Raw genomic sequence first — 21,309 nt, forward strand, 5'->3', positions numbered from 1 at the left:
TCACTGTCCGTCATCTTCTTTTTATTCACGGTCCAACAAAGGGGTCACCAATTTAGGTATGTTGAGGTGCGACGTATTAAATAAAAAGTCCGAACTCCAAAATAATATGTACAGTTTATTAACGTCTCACTAACACACACAGAAAATATCGAAAGATAGAATAGAAGGAGTGAAAGAAGAAAGAACACGAACAGTTTTTACATAAGTTACACGATACACAAACAGTCAATAGTCCTTATCACAAAGGTACACGGTTGATATTCGCGTAACAGGCGAGAGCGCAAACAAATAATGTAATAGCCGCGGAGGTGTAGTTCACGACTGGTGACTGATGCGCGCTTGCTCGCGCGCACAGAATTCGCGGGTAAGCGCATAATAAAAACGGCAAAGTGTGTATCACATTTTTAACCACTGACAACAAAAATAAGGTGTTATAATTTTGTCGCGTATTTGTGTGTAGGTAATTATGATATAAATAGATAATGTTTTGTATAATATAATAATATAGGTGTAGGTATATAAATAGATATTTTTAGATTATAATTTTATTTCTAATTTTGTATAGTGTAAGTGTAAATATTTGTAATAGGTAAATAATTAAATGTAATGATAAATATATTAGTGTGTGGTGAGTACGCCACAAATCGGTATTTTAATTAATGAATAATAGTGATGTTGTCGGCAGGCCAACGAGTTGTTTGCTTGGTCCGCGGGCGGCGCGGGGGCGGGCGCGTGGCCGCTGGGCGCCGCCGCCGCGCTGGGCTGGCTGGCGATGGGCGGCGTGGTCGCCGTGGCCGACGCGGTGTGCAACACGCATCTCGGTAATCAAGTGTTTTACTCTCCCCCCCTCCCTTCTGCCCCGCCATTGTCCCTAGTGTGGATCCAAACACGAGTGCTCCGGATGGAGTACGGGAAGTGAGCGTGCCATCAACAGCTCCGGCACCTGTCAGGACATCAGGGAGGGGTCTCACCACCCCGAGGCGACTCTCCTAGTGAGTAATGTGGCTATACGCTGCAGCGGCTAGATCCACTGCTCCATGGATCCCTGATGTCAGACTGCCGTCTGACTGAAGGTATAGTGCCTGTAGTTTATGACCAAGTCGTCGGGAATTACAGGCACTATAAAACAATACGTAGTTTAGAAAACGGGCATCGTGTCTCCCTCCCTCGGGAGTATTTTACTGTGGGGAGTGTTTTACTCTCGGGGGTGTTTTACTCTCGGGGGTGTTTTACTCTCGGGGGTGCTTTACTCTCCAATCCTGGACGGAATAAGAATGGTGTTATAAGTAATTAAAGTTGTCAGTGTATCTGTGAATGCGTGTATCTGCCTGTGGTAGCGTAGCTCCTAAATGGTTGAACCAATTTTCGTTTTTAGGTTCATAAGTAATGTTACCCCAAGTTTTCTTAGCCGTGTTTTATCAAAATCGGCTTAGCCGTTCAAAGTTATGCGAATTTTAGTGTTCAATGTCGGGGGGTTTTACGGGAGTTAGGTTATAATAATATTATAATACTCTATTTTTGTAATGTCATGGAGAATGTGATCCATCACATCACTAATACTATGTGGTTGTCTAGAAGAGATTACTTTTAGTAATAAGGCCGCCGATTGTACTATTTCTTTTCTTTTCAATGTTTGTGAAACTGTTTCTGTTTGTGTGCATTAAAGAGAATAGATATCCTTTATTTGTACACCAAAACCTGGACAAAAATTACAAAAAACTTAATTTAACACATATGTACAAATGGCGGCCTTATCGCCTACAGCGATTTCTTCCAGGCAACCTTTGGGTGGAAGGATATTTCTATTTATAGCATTTTATCGGAATATTTGACGGTCGAATGGCGTAGTGGTTAATGGCCCTGACTACTGAGCCGAAGGTCCCGGGTACGATTCCCGGCTGGGGCAGATATTTGTTCAAAGACAGAAATTTGTACTCGGGTCTTGGGTGTTGATATTTATATTTAGTATCTATCTATCTATGTATTTGTGTAGATATATCAGCTGTCCGACACCCATAACACAGGTTCTGCCTAGCTTGGGGTCGGATGGCCGTGTGTGAGATGTCCCCACATATTTATTTATTATTTATTTATTTATCTTTATGTTAATACAAGTTACACGGTATACTTCCAGTGGAGGCGGGCGGGGCGCCGGCGGGGCGGGCGTGGGGCGCGACGGGGGCGGCGTTGCTGGCCGCGGCGGCGGGCGCGCTGGGCGACACGGGCAGCGGCGGCGGCTACACGGCTTCCCTCGCGCTTCTGCTGCTGTTCCTCACCGCGGCTGTGCTCTGCTCGCTGCCCATTAGGGTATGTAACAGTTGTGTTTTTTTTTCATCGTAGGTATCGCGTATACGTGACACACACACACACGCGCTCGAGTTTGAGCCGTAGTGTCCTACTCACTTCGCTCCGCATAGCGACCGGCCACCGTAACCTGACCCGCCGTGCCACTCCGTAGCCCGTGCTGCGTCGAGAACCGGCGGTGTCACGCGAAAGTGGTCCGATACCGCTCAGTGTTTGTGTCGTAGTTGTTTTGTGCAGTGTTAGTGCGCACAGTGCACAAATAGACTATAGTGCAACCCAGGGTTTTTATTGAAAAACTCTTGGGTTCACGACCTCAGGAGCTACCTAATCTCGTTGCTGCCGACTCTGTGAGCCTCCGCTCGCGGGCGCCTGTCCTGGGCTTCTCACCAGCGAGATCAACCAGCTAGTCACGATGGCCCCCCCGTGACCCCTGCCCCGCTGCCCCCCCCGCCCATCACTACTGAGGATGCTGATGCATCAGCCGGTGGTGATGTTGGGGCGCCGCAGCCGGAGCAGCGCCGTGCCGGCACCCGCCCGCGCTCACCCGACTCGTTCGAGGTGGAAAGTGAGGACAAGCGCCCGAAGGTCGTTTCCTCGTCCTCGTCTCCCTCGGACGAGTCCAACTACGAGGACAGCGTGTCGGCGTCGAGCAGTGCAGAGTACGCTGCGTGCGCTGCTCCGGCGAGCACCGTGCCGGCGAGTGCCCCCGCCCCCGCGACCAGCCCGCTACCTGCGCCAACTGCGCGAAGCCGCACACCGCCAACGACCGGCGGTGTCCGGTCTTCAAGCGCGAGACCAGGAAGCGCAACATCAAGCTGCCCCCACCCGCCCCCACCGGACAGAACCCAGCAGGCCCCTCCAAGAGGAGGCGAGGACGGCTGAGGAACCAGTCCAGTCGGCCAAACCCGTGCTGGCTGTGACGGTCTCGGCCCCCACCGCTTCTTCCACGCCCCCTGCACCGACCCCCGACCCCAGGAAGGCGCCCACCCTCGCGCCGCCGGCCAACAAGCCGACGGAGAGGGGCCAGCCCCTCCCCAAGAAGAAGAGGAAGAGGTGCCGCGGCAAGGCAACCCAGCCGGCCGCGCCCCCCGCGAGGCTGGTCGTCCCCGCAGCAGCTGCCGCCCCCAGGCAGCCCGCCGAGGCCTCCGCACGTCCAGTGGGAGATGTGCCGACTGAGCCACTTGATGCTCGATTGCTCGATGCGATCGTTGAGCTGGTCAAGCAGCTCACGGTCGCGATCTTCACCGGGCAGGACCTCGCGCCTGTCCTCACCGCAGGACTGACCAGCCTCCAGCGTTTCAGTCATGCCTCACGCCCTTAGAGTCATGTACTGGAACTCGGGGGGCATCTCCGGCTACGCATCCCAACTTCGCACTCTCGTCCAGTTGCAGGACATCCATCCTGCCTACCGCTCAGCCATGGACGCGTTCTCCTTCGACGGGCAACTCACGACGCCCGCCGAAGTCGAGTCGGCGGCCTCTGTGATCACCACAGCCATCAAGACCACGCAGGAAGCGGCCACGACTATCCGGGAGCAGAAGTCTCACCTGAGTGCGGACCTGCGACGGAAGAGGGAGCTGCAGAAACTCTGGGCCCGCACTCGTTGTCCACGGGTGAAGCGGAGCCTGTCTGCCGCTGTGAAGGAGCTCCGCGGCGCCGCCTGAGACCACGTGATGACAGCTCTCGCAAGCGCCGGCGCCCGTGTACCCGCTGCTGGACAGTGCGGGCCGATGCCAGTATGCAGCCAGCGACCGCGCAGAGATTCTGGCGGAACACCTCGAGGGGCAGTTCACGCCGAATCCCGCCGCCGCCGACGTCTCTGACCATCTTGAGCACGTCGAGCGGGCGGTGGAAGATCTGCTGCGGTCGCCCCCTCCTCCGCTCCGGGGTGATGAGTATGTCTCTCCCTCGGAGCTCGCCAGGATAGTCAAGCACCTGCCCAAGAAGAAGGCGCCTGGTCCGGATCGAGTGCCCACTACAGCACTGCAGCAGCTGCCCCGCAGGCCGCTGGTGGACCTGTGCAGGCTGTTCAATGGCATTCTGCGGACCCGCCACATCCCCCCGGACTGGAAGCTGGGGAAGGTCATCGTCCTCCCGAAACCCGGAAAGGACCGCGGATACCCAGGGAGCTACCGCCCCACCACGCTACTGTCGCACATCGCCAAGCTCTTCGAGCGCGTGCTCCTGCGGAGACTGAGGCCGCACGTCCCCTACCGTGCGCAGTGACCACTCCACCACGCTGCAGCTTGTGCGCGTCCTGCATCTCATGGCCTTTGAACGCAACAAAGGCCGACTCACCGTCGGTGTCTTCCTCGACATCGAGAAGGCGTTCGATCGTGTGTGGCATGCGGGACTGCTGTACAAGCTGTCTCTGACGCCCACGCCGCTTGCGATTGTGCAGACAGTGGCGTCATTCCTGGATGAACGGCGGTTCTACGTTTCGGTCGAGGACGCCGACTCCACCCCGCGCAAGTTCTGCGCCGGAGTTCCTCAGGGGAGCTGTCTCTCGCCCTGCCTCTACGCGGCCTACACCGACGACATCCCGACACTGGCCGGTACACTGACCGACGGTGAGCAAGACGTTGAGTTGGCACTCTTTGCCGACGACAGCGCGTACTTTGCCTCATCTCGGAAGGTGGACCTGGCCGTGTCCAAGATGCAGCGGCTGCTGGACCGGCTGCCGGAATGGCTGGACAAGTGGCGCATGGCGGTCAATGTGGGCAAGACCGCCGCGATGCTGTACGACCGCGCCGACAACGGGCCGCACGAACACCTCCACGACCTCGCCCCGACCTACGACCGGCCAGAAGACGGCAAGCCCTATCCTCGGGAGCTCCTTCTGTTGCCACCAGCCGACGAAGTGAGTCGATACCACACCTGACGTGACACCTGATCCTCGGGAGCCCTAGCTGTTGGCACTTAGCTGACAAGAGGGGCTCCCTTGAGTCGATTCACCGGACCAGACATTCCCTCGTGAGCTGCTGCCGTCAACAACCAGTCGATGCGGTGGCTCACTGAGACGTTGAACACCAACCAGACGCCGCCTGACTGAACAGGCGGCCCCACGGACCCAGGAGCTAGTAGGCCCTGGAGCAGAAGCCCGGGTAAAGAGGGACTCCTCAAGACCCGAAGCCTGCGCCCTCGCGGGCGCAGAAGAGATCCAACGACTAGTTGTCTGCCAACAACCGTGTGTGTATTTCACGCCAAAACTATTAAACAATTTATTATGAAATTTGGTATACAGTTGGTCTAGACCCTGGGAAAGAACATTAGCTTCTTTTCATCGCGGAATTCCCACGGGAAAACTTTTTAAAGCGAAGCGAAGCTCGCTTACCAATACCGCTAGTACTTAAACATGCAACCTTTCAATTTCAGGTGAAGCCGGCCCGAATATCCGTAGACACGACCCCACACTCAGGCCCGTTGCTGACCCTGCCTTCCATTGTGTACTGGAGCTGGGCGCTGGCCGCGGGGGCGTCCCACGGGCTGGCCTGGTGCTTCCTGTTCTGGCGGGTGCAGGACATGGGGGGCTGGGAGGGGAGGGGAGGGGCTACTCTGGGGCTACTCAGTGCGGTGCAGACGCTGGCCGGCGGCGTGCCCTTTGTGATGCTGTCAGGTTAGTTGTGTATAACATTATGTAGGTAATCGGTATAGTTTAAACCCCAAATTCATAGTACGGTTGCGTGTGAGCCCACGATTAGGGCTCTTGCATGATGTTGCCCTGGTACATTATTCCAAGCCTGTAAGGTTTGGTTCTGTGCCCAGTTCTTGATATCACGGCGACTGGTGCATTTTGGTAGCCCGATGATGGGCTCGGGGCCCAACGGTAGGCATTTTGCTCCCAGACGTGCGAGCTCATCTGCTTCATCATTGCCATTGATGTTACAATTCCCGGGCACCCATCGCAGGGTCACTCTATCTTCTTCTTCTTGTAGTGCCTCTCCATCATTGGAGGTTGGTAGTCGGCTCTTTGCAGCGCTCTCTATTCTTGGCTATAGTTTAAATATTTCTTCCACGGGTTTTACGCCACTCTTTGATGTTCTACAGCGTCAATTTTGTTTAGGATGAGTATTCACTCTATATATTTACACACTCAATCCTAACAAATATTATAAATGCGAAAGTAACTGTGTCTGTCTGTCTGTCTGTCTGTCTGTTACTCTTTCACGCCAAACCTACTGAACGGATTTGAATGAAATTTGGTATACATACGGTCTAGACCCTGGGAAAGACCATAGGCTACTTTTTATCCCGGAATTCCCACGGGAAAACTTTTTAAGGCGAAGCGAAGCGCGCGGGAACAGCTAGTTATTTAATAAAATACAAAATTTATCAAACATTTAACATACAATCCACCCTCTCTTCGTCAAAAATAAAATACAATAGAAATAAAACAAACAAACAAAACACAACTTACTTAGCTAAATAAACCACCCCAGGACGCACCCGACCCAACAGTCCCCATAACGCTAGCTGCGTTGCAGCGCGGCTACGCAGCTAGCGTTATGGGGCACGGCGAGGGAAATCCTGTGTGCCAGAGCGGTAGTCAAAACCGCGGCTCCTCAAGCTTCGCCCAATCTCCCTGACGAACTGCCTCCCCTGTTCCCCCCAAACCCCAGTGGTCTCAATGGCAAGAGGCACAAAAATATGGCCGCAACTGGACGTATTTGACGCACTTCTGTCGTGCAGCCGCCTCGGCAGCCGCACCCACCGTGCCAGCAGTGGACCCCACGTGGGACGGGGCAAATGTGCAGACGCATGTGGCGTCCCAGAGCAGGCACCGACCTTTCTCCCACGGTATCAAGGTGAGACCGTCCGGACGCCTCCCATCACTGCGACTCAACCCCGGCGGCTCAAGAACAGCCGGAATGTCAGCAGAAATGAGAGCCCTCCGAACGATATCATTTATTGAGTGATGCCGTGAGATTCTGCCTGCACTTCGGACACAATGAAGCCCATGGCGCCCCTGCACGTCAACGTTTGCACCACAAACACAGCGATGCGGCTGACAGACGTCACAGCCAAGACGAAGTGCCACCGTCACACGCAAGGAATTGTCATCTAGCAAAGTCTCCAAGTGCGGCGATGGCAAAGCGTGAAGCCACAGCCCGGACTCAGGGCGGGATACAGCCAGCAGACGCGCACGCTCAGCCCCCGAGCTATGCCCTAGGAGGCCATCAAGGGATACTCGGCAGATCTCCTCATCCCAAGCGCGCTGTCGCTCGGGAAAGTCGGGATCATCACAGCCAGGACAACGAGCACGCCAGAGACTCAAGGCCTCTTCAGCGAACGGAATGCTGAAGTCATCACCATTACCACCACTTGTAAGATACGAGTGACTAACTCCAACACCCCGCTCGCCGAGGCCAGAAAAGCCGGCAGCTCGATGTCCTGAAGGCGACGAATGCCCAAACCCCATGCCTGATGGGTAGTGCCGCCTGAGACCACTGGAGGTCTGACATCCCCACGTTGAGAACACTCTCAAGCAACTCTCTGAGCATGTTGTCATACCTCAAGGACTCCTCTCCGCACAGCCAGACCGGCGCAGTACGAAGAGTATATGTCAGCCTTGGGATGGACAAACAGCTGCGCAAAATGGTTAGAGCCACATGCGCAGAAAGCTGTTTGAGGTGGGGCTTAGTGTCTGTCAAATTCCTGAGTTTGGAAAGGATGACCCCAGGAACACCCTCAGCAAAGATGGGAGCACCCAGAAGAGTGAAGTCCGATCTGTCCAACAAATTCACCCCCGGGACCGCGGCTTCCACTCGCATGCGGGTATCGCTAGGCAGCTGCCCCGAACATGGAAACAGCTCGCATTTCTGTGTGTTCAAGCACAGTCCCAAGTTACTGAGACCCAGTTTCAGCGTCTCCATGTCGGCCAAAACTACCTCTGGGCTGCCCCCCAAGGTGCCATCATCTAGATACCACACGTTGAGAGGAGAGCGCAAGTGAGCCACAACATCTTGGGTGACCAGGTTAAAGATCAAAGGACCTAATGGATCGCCCTGTTGAACACCCACCCTTGACTCCACCAGGCTATCACCATAGAATAAATTACTTGGTTTCGAATAGCATTGATGGAGAAAAGGGTACAGCACTGGGGTATGATCTCTAACCCGCGCTGGGGTATGATCTCTAACTTCACTCTATTATAAATTTGGAGTTAACTTCTGCAGAAGTCAATGCTTTAAGAGCAGCTTGGCTGTCTGACAGAATAAATATATTCCTCCGAGTGAAGGCTCTGTCCAGGTTTGCTCTCCATTGGCCTGTGTTGAGAGCGTGGAATGGCATTGGAGACGGACTTGACACACTGTGGACTGAGTTGGGCGCTAGCGTATAACAAGTCTGGATTGTAGCCGCGCTTCCACCTACAGCTGTTGAATGAAGCTGGTAATTTCGCGTCATGTATAAGCTGTAAATTGAGAGCATCCGCCCATTCTTCGACCGACTTCCCGTTATCGTCCGTTTCACCGTACCCCCAGTTGATGCTGTGGCTGTTGAAGTCACCAACGATGATGTGGTTGGAGTGATCTTTGAAGTTTCCTGGTTTGGCAAACTGAAAGGGCTGACGTGGGGGTTTGTAAACAGCTGTTACACTGCAGTTGCCAAGATCGACTGTGATTACTTCGGTGTTATGTTCGTGAGTGCTTGATACAGAGTGAATAAAGATGTCAGGTCGAGCGAAGACTGCACTGCCGTATTTTGCGTGGGGGATCTCCGCGATAAGTGTCATTCCAGATATATTTGGCCTTATTTGGCCAGTGTCACGGTGACTCCCCTGGATGCAAAGGAGGTCGCATTTTACCCTGTGGCACAGTTCCGACAGTAAGTCAGACTTCTCATTAGAGAAGCCTTCAATGTTCATTGAAATTATCGTCAAGGCTGGCTCTGAAAAGTGCCGTTTCGGGGTATTTTGGTTCGCTGAATTTGTATTTGTTGTTGCCATCGTGGTGAAAGGATTCGTCAGTTAGTTGGGTCTTGGTCTAACTGTCCAGGGTGCGCCGGGCGTATTTACAAGTGCATTCGATACGTCACTCGGGGAGGCTCCTTTCATGCACCCCATAGCTCCAGTGGCCATCAGACACGCTAACCTATGAAGACTACTTAATAGATCTTGACAGTTTTTTGTTGGATTTTCCTGTGCCACACTACGCATCCGTATGTTACCATAGGTCTCACTACGACTTCTTATAGTTAAAGAGTTAACTTAGGCTTTAGGTCCCATTTTTTCCCGATTCGAGCACCATTCCATAGCGCATTTAGCTTTCTGGGCTATGTACTGCAGATGTGTATTCCTAGTCAGCTTCTGATCCAGGATTATACCAACATATTTAGCTTATTTTGAGAAGTTTCCCCAAAGAGATCAGGTGGTCTCAGACCATCTATGTTCCTTCTTTGGGTAAACGGTATAATAGGGAATATGCATAAAAAAAATTTATACTTTTATTGGATAGTTTTACATCACTTTATTATAGAAAAAAAAATCAACGCCAAAATAAGTAATTTAAGGTATTTTAAAGAAAGTTAAAAAATTACAACCATCACGACCACTTTGAAATTCCCGTCAGGATGGCGGGCTGGTGTGACGTCATAATCTTTTAACTTCACTGCTCAGAATAATGAGTCCCGTCAGTTGGCATAGATTTTTTACCTAATCAAGTAATCACAGAGTACTTTTGTATTTTCAACAAACCAATGTTGTCATGGTAACAAACGAAAAAGGAAGTGTATAAAGTGTGATCAGTGGCTGTTTTGTAATGGTAATAAAGTGTGACCAGAGGCTGTTTTGTAATGGGAGCTCGTAAATAGCTACTAGTAGCTCTTTTGAAATGGGAGCGCGCAAACCAGAGGACCTTTGTACACAATATTACGCTATTATAAAGTAATATTTGTATTGTAATATTATAAAGTAATATTTGTATTGTATGTAAGACGACCGAATGGCGTAGTGGTTAGTGACCCTGACTACTGAGCCGATGGTCCCGGGTTCGATTCCCGGCTGGGGCAGATATTTGTTTAAACACAGATATTTGTTCTCGGGTCTTGGATGTGCCCGTAAAATGGCAATAGGCCCGCCCCCTATTACATTGGGACTAACATAACACTCTGGCGAAAAGTGGGTGCAGCAATGCACCTCTGCCTACCCCGCAAGGGAGTACATTAGTACAAGGCGTGAGTGCGGGTTTTTTTTTTTTTTTTGTGTAAGTACTTACTGTAACTTTGGTTCTCAGTAAGAGAGACTAGGGTTAGTGAGTCATTCTATTCTATTATCTGTGGGGGTGTAAAAACCTGCACCTGGCTCTCTTGAATGGAACCATTGTGCACATCTCAAAGGTCTAAACCCCCTTCCTAAGCTTGGACCATTTCCCACCACGCTGGTCCACTGCGGATTGGTGGGTTCACATATCTAAATGTGCTTAATCTAAATATTGAGGTTTCCTCACGATGTTTTCTTTCACATGCTACATGATTATCCCCGAATTTAATTGTACAAAAATAACAACGTATAACATACATATTATCTTTTATTTATAATAAAAACTACTATTACTAATCAGTGTAATCATATATAATAAGAGTATAAAAAAAATATATGCATATTTCCCAATATTTGGGCACACGGCTCTCGACTTTTCAATAGTCTTTGCTGTCCTTTTCCGCAGCTGGCCACAGTTTACTCGTTCATACTTCGTAATAAATTTAATATGTCCAGTTCTTCTGATTACGAGAATTCTTCCATAACTTAATTTAGAAAAAAATAACAACTTGTGAAATATACTTTAACGACTGCCATTATAACATTATAAATATGGCCTTAAGATAAATGCGTCAAAAACAGAAAGCATGAAAGTTAGCTCCAGCAGTACAGAACATGTCACCTTGGGCAACTCGCAACTGAAGCTAGTAGACACCTTCTGCTACCTTGGATGTATCCTGACGAACAAAGGCGGTGCTGATATGGACATCGATAACCGGATCAAGAAAGCAAAAGCGGCTTTCGCCCAGCTTGCCCCAGTCTAGAAGTCGCACATAATGCCCCATCGTCTAAAGCTTTCTATATTCGAAAGCAATGTAAAGTCGGTCCTTCTCTATGGCTGTGAAACTTGGAGGACTACAAAGCTGCTACATCACAAGCTCCAAGTTACCGTCAACAGGTGCCTCCGTTCGATTCTCCGCATATACTGGCCGCACACGATTTCAAATGTGGACCTATGGAAAAAATGCAACCAAACCACATTGAGGAAAGAAATCGCAATGAGGCGCTGGAGATGGATCGGCCATACAATGAGAAGACACGACTGTAACCATGCTCAAGTTGCTTTCGAGTGGCAGCCTAGTGGAAGACGGAGACCAGGTAGACCCGTACAGAGCTGGAGAAGGTCCGTGGAGGCGGAAATGAAGAGGGCAGGTCTATCGTGGGCCCAAGTGAAGGAGGCGGCTCAAGATAGGGAAGCGTGGCGAAGAATGTCTGTAGCCCTAAGCTCCACAGGGGAGTAACAGGACTATAAGAAGAAGAAGATTATAACCTAAAAGTAGAAAGAGCAACTTGTGTCATGTTCATGTCATAATACTTACAATACAAATTTTATTTTATTGTGTTGCAATATGGAGCATATCTGAGTGGCTCGTTGACTAGCGAATGGCTGTTTACGCCTCATTACAATAGAACAACTAGTGGCAACCCATACACTACCAACAAAAAATATAAAAAGTCCTAAACTTTGCAAATAAACAAGCATATCAAACAAGAAGTGGAGAGGTTATAGGAGGCTAGGATCTATTGGAAGAATTTTTATGTGATCCATCGTATCTGATCACAACGAGCATCACAAACACTCGGTGACATTAACATTTCTTTGTTTACACTTGATATTTATTTAACTTCCGCCGTAAACGCAAAGAAGTTATTATTCTGAGATTGATATATAAAGAATTTTGACGTCACATCCGCCCTAAGAAAATGGGTGACGTTTCTCTGAAGTTAGAATTTACCGAAGTTTTTTTGTACTTTTCAACTTCATTTACTTGCTCAAAAATAAATTATAATCAAAAATATTGATGGAGTCATAGTTATGAAATAACAAAGTTTATTATAAATAATATTTGACCTTTATTTGAACGACTTGCATATTCCCTATTATGGTTTTGCTAGCATTTACATACAGTTGATATTCCCTGCACCGAGCGTTGGTACTATCCTAAGGGCTCTTATATCAGATCTGAAATCGTTCTGGCGCTTTTGCCTACGATGGTTATGACGAGATCATCAGCGTAGCCCTGAGTGTCGAAGCGAGCTTCATTGAGCTCACAGAGCAGGGTGTCGACAACAATGGACCACTCCAGGGGCGATAGTACGCCGCCTTGGGGGCATCCTCTTGTTGACTTATGGGTCTATAGGACTTAGGTAGGGATTTGTCTCTAATTCCGCAATTCTATGTTTTCAGAGATGTTGCATAGAGCCCCAGGCATAAGAAGCTATCAAGATTTTTACCACAATTGGAAGGATAATATTACATGCTATCGGTTTTCAGGGCTTAAAGCTAAAGATAATATCATATACTATCGGTTTTCAGGGCATAAAGCTTTTGATTGCCCATCTAACGCGGTTAGGAGTAAGGACCTGTGAGGCTTTTCTCCAGTCCTCATTACTTAGCCTGATTTTGGTAGGCTTCTGCCTTGTATGTTCATCACTGTGCCCATCCACCGATTCAGGAAAGTGGGTATGTGCAAGCATATTTGACGACCGAATGGCGTAGTGGTTAGTGACCCTGACTACTGAGCCGAAGGTCCCGGGTTCGATTCCCGGCTGGGGCAGATATTTGTTTAAAGACAGATATTTGCACTCGGGTCTTGGGTGTTGATATTTATATTTCGTATCTATCTATCTATGTATTTGTGTAGATATATCAGCTGTCCGACACCCATAACACAGGTTCTGCCTAGCTTGGGGTCGGATGGCCATGTGTGAGATGTCCCCACATATTTATTTATTATTTATTTATTAAGCAGCTTAAGAGGGAGCCTTTGAGGATTCAGTAAAGATCCCATCTGGTATTTTAAGCAGTTTGCGGAAGGCGATTTGCACAAAATCTTTATGATTTTTGAAACGTGAGGAAGCGAAAACGCCTGGAAGAGCTACTGGTCTATGAAGCAGCTGATGAAGGGCAACCTTCCACTGTCACTCAAGCGCAAACTCGATGACATGTGTATCTTGCCCGTCCTAACCTACAGCGCACAGACATGGTCACTGACCGAACATCAGAAGTCCAGACTGAAGGTTTGTCAAAGAGCGATGGAGCGTAGTCTTCTAGGTGTCAAATTGACAGACCGTGTCAGGAACACCATACTACGCTCCCAAACTCGAAAAAGGGGAGGCCTTTGCCCAGTAGTGGGAAACTAAATAGGCTTTAAAAAAAAGGTTTTCCGAAACTTGGTGTCGGTAAACGTCCCAGTGCGGCCTTAGGATTTCTGAAGGTCTCCACTTGGCTCTTCTCTATGAACGCAATGTCGAATCGTATGTGTCTGTGATCAGACATGGATGCCTCTTTCGAACATGCCAGTTGCAAGCACGTCTTTCTACTAGATCTTGGCGTAAGTTGGTGTGTTGCCAACATAACGTGTTAGTAAGTTGTTAGTCAGGAAGAAGTCGAACAAGATCGCACTTCCCTTGTTGGTATCCGTATTTCCCCAGGCTGTGTGATGGGAATTGCAATCGGCCCCTATCACAAACTGGGCATTTTGGTCCTCACAGTGCTCCACTAGTGGAGCGAGAGCCGTCGACGGACCTGAGTGCTCCCCGGGCAGGTAGGCCGAGCTAACAATGAGCTTCATGCCTTCACAACCGGGCAGCATTACATGTGCCTCTACTAGGTCATCAGTGCAGAATCCTGGAATCGGCATAAAAATAATATTATTTTTAAAGACTATGCAAGCTCTGGGTCTATTGTAACAAGTATATTGTATAAAACGTTACCTGCGGCGATCAGTTCCAGTTCACACCGTGTTTTCATGGATCCACGGTTCTTGTAACAAAGCCATGTCCAGTTCATCCTCTTGGAGGACCATGCACATGACGGCCTTCGCGTGTTGGAGGTTGGCTTGTAAGATTTTCAACATGGTGGTAGGAAGGGAGGGGATAGGAATTAAGATTTGGAGATTGAGAAGGGAAGGTTGAGGGAATTAAGTTTTGGGATTTGGTGGGTAAAGGTGGGTTGTTGATGGAGTTACTGGAGGCATTCTTGCTGGAGTGCTCCTCTGCCAGAGGGCAGCCGCGTGGGCCGCCTGGCTCCAGAAAAATAAAGGAATAATAAAAAGTAAAATAAAAATAAAGGCCCATTAAGCCTGGCTTCACAGTGAGCCGTCGAGGGAGTGATTTGCGCGGTGGGTTGCTCCACGGTGGCTGTGTCCTTCGGAATTCTTGCCCTGAAAATAGCCCCAGCTATTCCACAGTTGGGACGGAAATTCACGGCCTTGAGTACTTCGTAGGAGGTCTTGGAGAGACAGAGAAGGTCAAGTGTTGACCATTCTTCTCGAGCCTCCTACCAAGCACTCGCCATGTGCTGTAGTTGAGACCGGCGTTCTGCTTTCGCATCAGATTGACTGGCAGTCTCTATCACGGGCTGGGTAGGGCTTGCCCTTCAACTGTCTTCAGGGCTGCCTCCACCCAGGGCCGAAGTCTGCCACTGCAATCACAGAGCCACTCCCGACTGACCAGGTTGATGCATGTGACGATAATAAGACCGTCTGCTCCCCCGAAAACAGATGCTGTCTATGGCGCAAAATCGGTCGAGTAGAGCTCTCTCTCGATGGCAGCGTTAAAGAGCGCTACGTTCCCACTATTGAGGGCCCTTCGCTCATCGCGCACTCCCACCTTGAGAGAGCTGGCGGCGGCACTATAGGTGGGTTAGTCCATCGTAGTCCCATCACACCAAGGTTGCTTCCGTGGATTTGGCGGCATTTGCTTCTCCGGCCTAGTTCTTTTACTGACCTGGGTGGGAGTAGCTTCAGCCCCCAACTCACTTTCAGTCACCGCAAGTGGGCTTAGGTAGATGGCATTAGCTTCTTAAATGTTTTTGCCCTTTGCCAGCCACATGCGGAGCCTTATCCTGGCGGCACCTGAGCGAGCCGGTCTTCGGGTAGACACCTGCTCTCTCTGGTTGCTACCAGCCCCTTCAGGGGCGATTTGGTCAGCGGCATCTCCCGGTACCCCAGTGACCAAAGAAGGGGCGTTTGAATCGTCCCCTGCAGTGGCTAACTTAGCTACGTCCGAAATAAGTTCTTCCATCGACATGAAGATCGCACAAGTAGCTAAGGAAATAAAGGTCCACCCATACAGAGCCCTGCATGCACAGGTAAGGCGTGAGACGACAGCATCCGGGTTCCGTCTGGTGCCCGTTTCGCCTTTTTTGCGACTAAGCTCCCCCTTAGCCACTCAACTATCGGCACAAATCACCTTGAATTGGTGATTTTTGGGGTCAAGGTTTACTCCTCTAGGATAGCAAGGGATGAAGGAATGTGATAGAGTAGAATTTGGAGGGGGCTGAAGGAAAATGCCGCTCATACCGGTCAGATATATATAATTTATAATAACATAATTTCTCCTGTACTTCCTGTGGGTTGACTGGTATAAAATGCTTTTAGCATTAAGTCCACCCTTTGTACACTTATTTATATATTTGTGCAATAAAGGATTAAATAATAATAATAATATAAGTGACATCTTCCTTTGTCCGGGGTGCGCTGTGCCAGAGTGAGACCAACAGTGACACAGCGAACAACTGGCTATCCGCAACCTGCCAACCCGCCCGGTGGCATGGGAACAGTGCAGCTGCCGCAGGCTTAACCACAGGACTCCTCAGGAACTGAATGACTTTTGGCGGACACTTAGTCACACAATCAACAGATGGCGCTTAGAAAGCTACACACAGACCATGTATGGAAACGAAGCAAATCTCTATGAAATCCTACATCACGTTATCAAAGTTTCTCAGCTACCCTGCAATAAATACAAAGCCTTTACGCTAGCCGTTGAAGAGCCGCCCGCCAGGCCACACCACCCGGCCAGGTCGAAGGATCCGCCCTTTGCATGGAGATGCGCCACCACCATCAACATAAATATTATGTATATAGTATATTATGTATATTTTATGTATATCTATTAAGTTAATTATCAAGTGATTTTATTTTGTTTTCCTTTTTCAATTTAGTAACTAATTTTTTTTTGTTGCTCCTTTCTACTAGTTTTTCTGTACCTCCTGTAGGTTGGCTGGTAGAATGCTTTTAGCATTAAGTCCACCTTTTGTTCATTTATATTTCAAATTTGTGCAATTATAAAGTATCAAATAAATAAATAAATCAAAGCAAATCTTCATAGACTAAATCAAAGCTTGTTTCTTCCGCAGGCTACATACTAAAGCGCTATGACCGCTCGTGGCTGCTGTCTCTCATCCTCGTAGCCGGCGGCTTGCGGCTGGCGGCGGCGGCGCTGCTGGCGGACGCGCGCTGGCTGCTGCCGCTGGAGCTGCTGCTGGCGCCGGCTGCTGGCGCGCTGCACTGGCGTGGCAGGGGGGCGGTGGTGTTGGGGGATGATAGTCTGCAGGTGAGTGGGGTGCCACCGGACATAGGATGCAGGAGTTCTTCTTCTTCTAGTGCCTCTCCACTACTGGAGGTTGGCGGTCAGCTCTGCATACTCCTCTCTATTCCTCGCCAAGCGCATCAGCTGTTCTGATCGTGATCGCTGATCGTGTCTGAGCACATTTCCAAGATAGATGCAGGAGTATAAGGACTGAATTGTAATGTTAGGTCACAGAAAATAACTTGGAAATTATGCGGCATGGTAGAATATTTGCAGTACTTTTTATTGAAAATGACAATAAAATAAAACCACTGGACCCTGAGCTCAACCCAATACATCAAAAAAAGAATTTTCAAAATCGGTCCATAAATGGCGGAGTAATCGGTGAACATACATAAAACATACATACAGACGAATTGAGAACCTCCTCCTTTTTTCGAAGTCGGTTAATTAGGCTTTCTCGTATACCGTTTGTAAAGTAACCTGTGTGACACCTCGGTTTCGAGCCTAGAAGCGCAACGGACAACCCATTGATGAGAAGCCTAGTTTTTTAGAAATCTCATTAATTTATCATGGATTCCCTTCAGTGTGAACATTAATGGCAGATTATCTTTTGACGTTTAAAATTTCCAAAATCGACCAATAGATGGCATCCGGCCTGTCGATTTTTATGAGCTGCATTCTTCTGAGGGGACGGAAGATGTCATAAATGGTACAAAACTGTCTTAAACTAGTAAACAGTTAATATTATGCATAATATAACAACTAGTTAGTGCATATGGTTGAATTCACATCCATTGGGGTTTTGTATTGGCTAAAAGGACTGGAATCCATGCCGGCTAAAAAAATGCAGTGCTGTTGAGTAGTTAGCTTAGTTTTACTAGCGCCATCTATAATCAGTTTTTGTCTATGGTGGTTGTCTATGGTTGAAAATCTCCCATTCCAAAGAACTCATTCATTCTACGTCTATAAAATTGTATATCAACAAACTAGGTACCTACGTATATTGATAGACATTTCAAAATAATAACACAACATAACATTACAGGGTACAATCGCGACAGCTCTCGAAGCCATCGGCTCATCACTAGGCATGCTAGTGGGGGGGGCGCTGTACGCGAGGGCGGGGGCGGGGGCGGTGTTGGGGGGCGGGGGCGCCGCCGCGGGGGCGCTGGGCGTGCTGCTGGCCGCCGCCGGCCCGCTGCTGGCCCGCGGGCGGCCCGGTGCACCGCATCAGGGTAAGGACTTAGACCCCCCGCAGACTGCAGACTTTTAGTCGGCCGATAGTTTGGTCGGGCTCCTACTGCCAGTTTCTATAACTCTATCCATCCATAACTGGTAGTTACTTTCATACGATTTTGTCAAAATCAAAAGTAAGATTCTGTCAAAATCGTATGAAAGTAACTACCAGTTATAGATAGATAGAGTATAGAAACTGGCAGTTAAACAGTATGGAGTATCGGCTGATACATAATCGTTGAATGTGCGCACTACCATACATCTCCACACTGATTAAGAGCCCGACCAAACTACCGGCCGACTAGTCTGCAGTCTGCGGGGGGTCTTATACTTGTGGTACTGATAAATGTTATACAGGGTCTTGCAAAAAGGGTATACTAAGCCGAAACCTACATGTGCATCATGTTATATTAATAGATATACGGGTTTTGAAATTTTGATTTCATTTTCGGGCTTATATATAACATGCTGCACATATAGTTTCGGCTTAGTATACCTATATTGCAGCACCCCGTATAAATATGATTTTAGCATTAAGTGAATTAAGTCCTACTGTATCGTTATTTTGTAATACTTGTGCAATAAAGAATAAAATGAATTAATAAACATACTTACATTGGTGTTTGGTTATATTATTGGCTATACAGCAAACTGCTGCTGACTTCGCTTTGCTGACTGTACAGCAAGAGATAGATGTGCCACTCCAGCACAAACAGTTTGATGCTGAGACTAGTTGAATGGTGATTTGCTGATGTGCCACTGATAGTATTGTTGGGTTGCAAGTGGGTGACTATGGGGTTGTGGTAAATGACGAATGCAGGATTTCTTGAGGCCAAACTATTTACTGAATTTCCAAATTACATTTTACAAGTATGTTAGTTACATGACGGGCGCGAGACGACTAGCGTCTGCGCATTGTTCGCTACTGGAAGTTACTAGAAAGCTTACATTGCAAAACGTGACTATAACATGTGTCGCTACAGTATTCTAGCCAGAAAATTGTGTGGCTTATGGAAGTGTGTTGTTGCAGGGTACGCGTCGGTGATCAAGTACGAGCAGACCGACACACTGCACATAGTGGACAACATCGACGCACTGGACACACTGGACACTCTAGACAACTCGGAGCCGGGCGCACACACCATCAGCCACTCGTGATATTAACATTACTACAATTATATACAAATTTACGCTTATTTTTAAGAACAAAGACAATATTTTTATAATGTTTTGTATATGTATATAAATGTTGTTTTGAGGTAAGGAAATAAACAGGGAAATTTTAATAAAATGTTTATAAATATAATAGGTGTTTTTGAGGTTTTGATTGTTAGTTAGCAATGATACACCACTGAGATAGAAGCCGCATAAAATATGCCTTTTATATTTTAGTTCCCATCGCCGTAACACTTCTGGTTTGGCGTTTGTAATTTGTTATTAGCTAGGATATAACAGTAACCTATATTTGCCTGTAACTGAGAGTTGAGAACCTATAGGTATTTGAGAGTTGGTACACTGAATAAGTGGGACAAATTTGTAGGTCCCTTGAAGTCCAACTTTTCCACGTTTCACAGTAAATAGGTGAATAGCGAGTCGGCTGAGCTGCGAAGCATTCGATGCATGTGATGTTCCATTGAGTATTCAAAGGAAGCGACAACTCTCTGCTAAACATTTTCAATGTGTGAAACGCTTAGTTTGTTGTTTACCTACTTGTCTTTAGGGTTCCGGAGCTCAAAATATAAAACGGAACCCTTATAGGATAACTTTTTGTCCGTCTATCTGTCAAGAGCATAGTTAGAGAAAGTATTAACTACAGATACAGAGTCAAGCCCCTTTATCTCGTTAAAGCTTGACGATATCGAGATTAACGAGTCTATGGTCCATTGGTGTTGTGAAAATATCGACTTTCTTCACACGTGGAAAACTTATAATTAGGTAATTTGCAGAAATTGCCTATTTTTCAATGTTATGAGGTAAGTTGAAATTCCCGTTTAAGTAGGTACCTTGAACAATGCTTGGTCATTAGTCAGTAGTACTGACAAAAACTGCATATTGTTGTTGTATTCAAATGGGTGTTATGGGAAATAGATAGTCAGTCCCATAATGAGAGATCATTTCACATGCCCCAACTACCGCGGTCTCGTTAGAGTCGGAAAACCATTTGGCGGCAGGAGAAGTGTCATCTCCGAATTTATTGCAACTCCTTTAGTAGCTTACCGAAAGGTGGGTTACTGGTCACGGAGTGACTTCATTAAATTTTACTGAAGGATGTACCTAAGTACCGATTTACCGTAAAGAACTGGCTCTACGTTATGAGCATCTCGGTTTTTTTTCCAGGCAAGTAGGTACAGGTCATAGAACATACTCGTAAGTAGACTGAGTCATCCAATAGGTATCAGATTTGCCCTCAGTACCTGACTGCCGACTCTGGTATTTAGACTTGTTAACTATCTAAAATAATCGAAATAAGTAGGTAATTTCTCATCAGTAATTACCGTGTATGCCCGAAAATGGAAAGCAAAACCTTATTAGGTATTAATTCGTTCGGTTAAATGAATGAAGTGCGCTCGCAAAACACAGCAAAGCAAGAACTAACTAATGGACAATAGATTTGTGCGGCGGTGCGGTACCGAGTATTGTTTGTCGGGCAATTTGCCAATCGCGGCCGCGGTGCCATTTTTAGTTTATTCAATTAAAAAAAAAATAAAAAAATATTTAAACACCATAGAATTTAGAAAATTCTATTGCCATTTCTTTCTCTTCAACATGCTTTTGATTTTTATGTAAGTACCTACCTACGAAACAATAGAAAGATGTGAAGTTCTATCGAATAATTCACGATTACTTATTTCAAATGAAATATACCTACTTACTACCTAAATAAATGTTCCTTCAATGGTGTGAAAATTCCTCTTCAAAAACTGAGTAACCCTCTAAGTTCTAAGTAGTAGTAAGCAGTCTGAAGTTTTCCTTCACCGCAAGAGCGATGAGTATATCGGCATATAGGTAGTTAATGTATTACACAAACAAATCCTAATGAAACTCATCGCTAAGATATTCCCAAAAGAAACTCAATATCCCGGAAAGTTAACCCTTAGGGAAATTCTATTATACTTACTTATCTTTATAATAATAAAAGAACTATTGTGTGATAGGAATGTGTTTTTTTTTCTACTAAAGTACTTATCTTC

The 21,309-nt window shown here is 47.6% G+C and overlaps 1 protein-coding gene across 3 annotated transcripts in view; it reads left to right on the forward strand.

The window, feature by feature from the left end:
• Positions 1 to 19,424, forward strand: part of LOC105390359 — a 39,223-nt gene extending 19,799 nt beyond the window's left edge. For all 3 annotated transcript variants that reach the window (XM_048632523.1, XM_048632521.1, XM_048632522.1), the window contains exons 9-14: positions 686 to 821; positions 2,135 to 2,307; positions 5,680 to 5,920; positions 16,707 to 16,903; positions 17,928 to 18,117; positions 19,149 to 19,424. In XM_048632523.1, coding sequence (XP_048488480.1) covers positions 686 to 821; positions 2,135 to 2,307; positions 5,680 to 5,920; positions 16,707 to 16,903; positions 17,928 to 18,117; positions 19,149 to 19,276 — 1,065 coding nt within the window. In that variant the 3' untranslated portion in view covers positions 19,277 to 19,424. The remainder of the gene's footprint in view (positions 1 to 685; positions 822 to 2,134; positions 2,308 to 5,679; positions 5,921 to 16,706; positions 16,904 to 17,927; positions 18,118 to 19,148) is intronic.
• The last annotated feature ends 1,885 nt before the right edge of the window (positions 19,425 to 21,309 follow it).

The sequence above is a fragment of the Plutella xylostella genome, chromosome Z (assembly GCF_932276165.1).
Source record: "Plutella xylostella chromosome Z, ilPluXylo3.1, whole genome shotgun sequence".
NCBI lineage: Eukaryota > Metazoa > Arthropoda > Insecta > Lepidoptera > Plutellidae > Plutella > Plutella xylostella.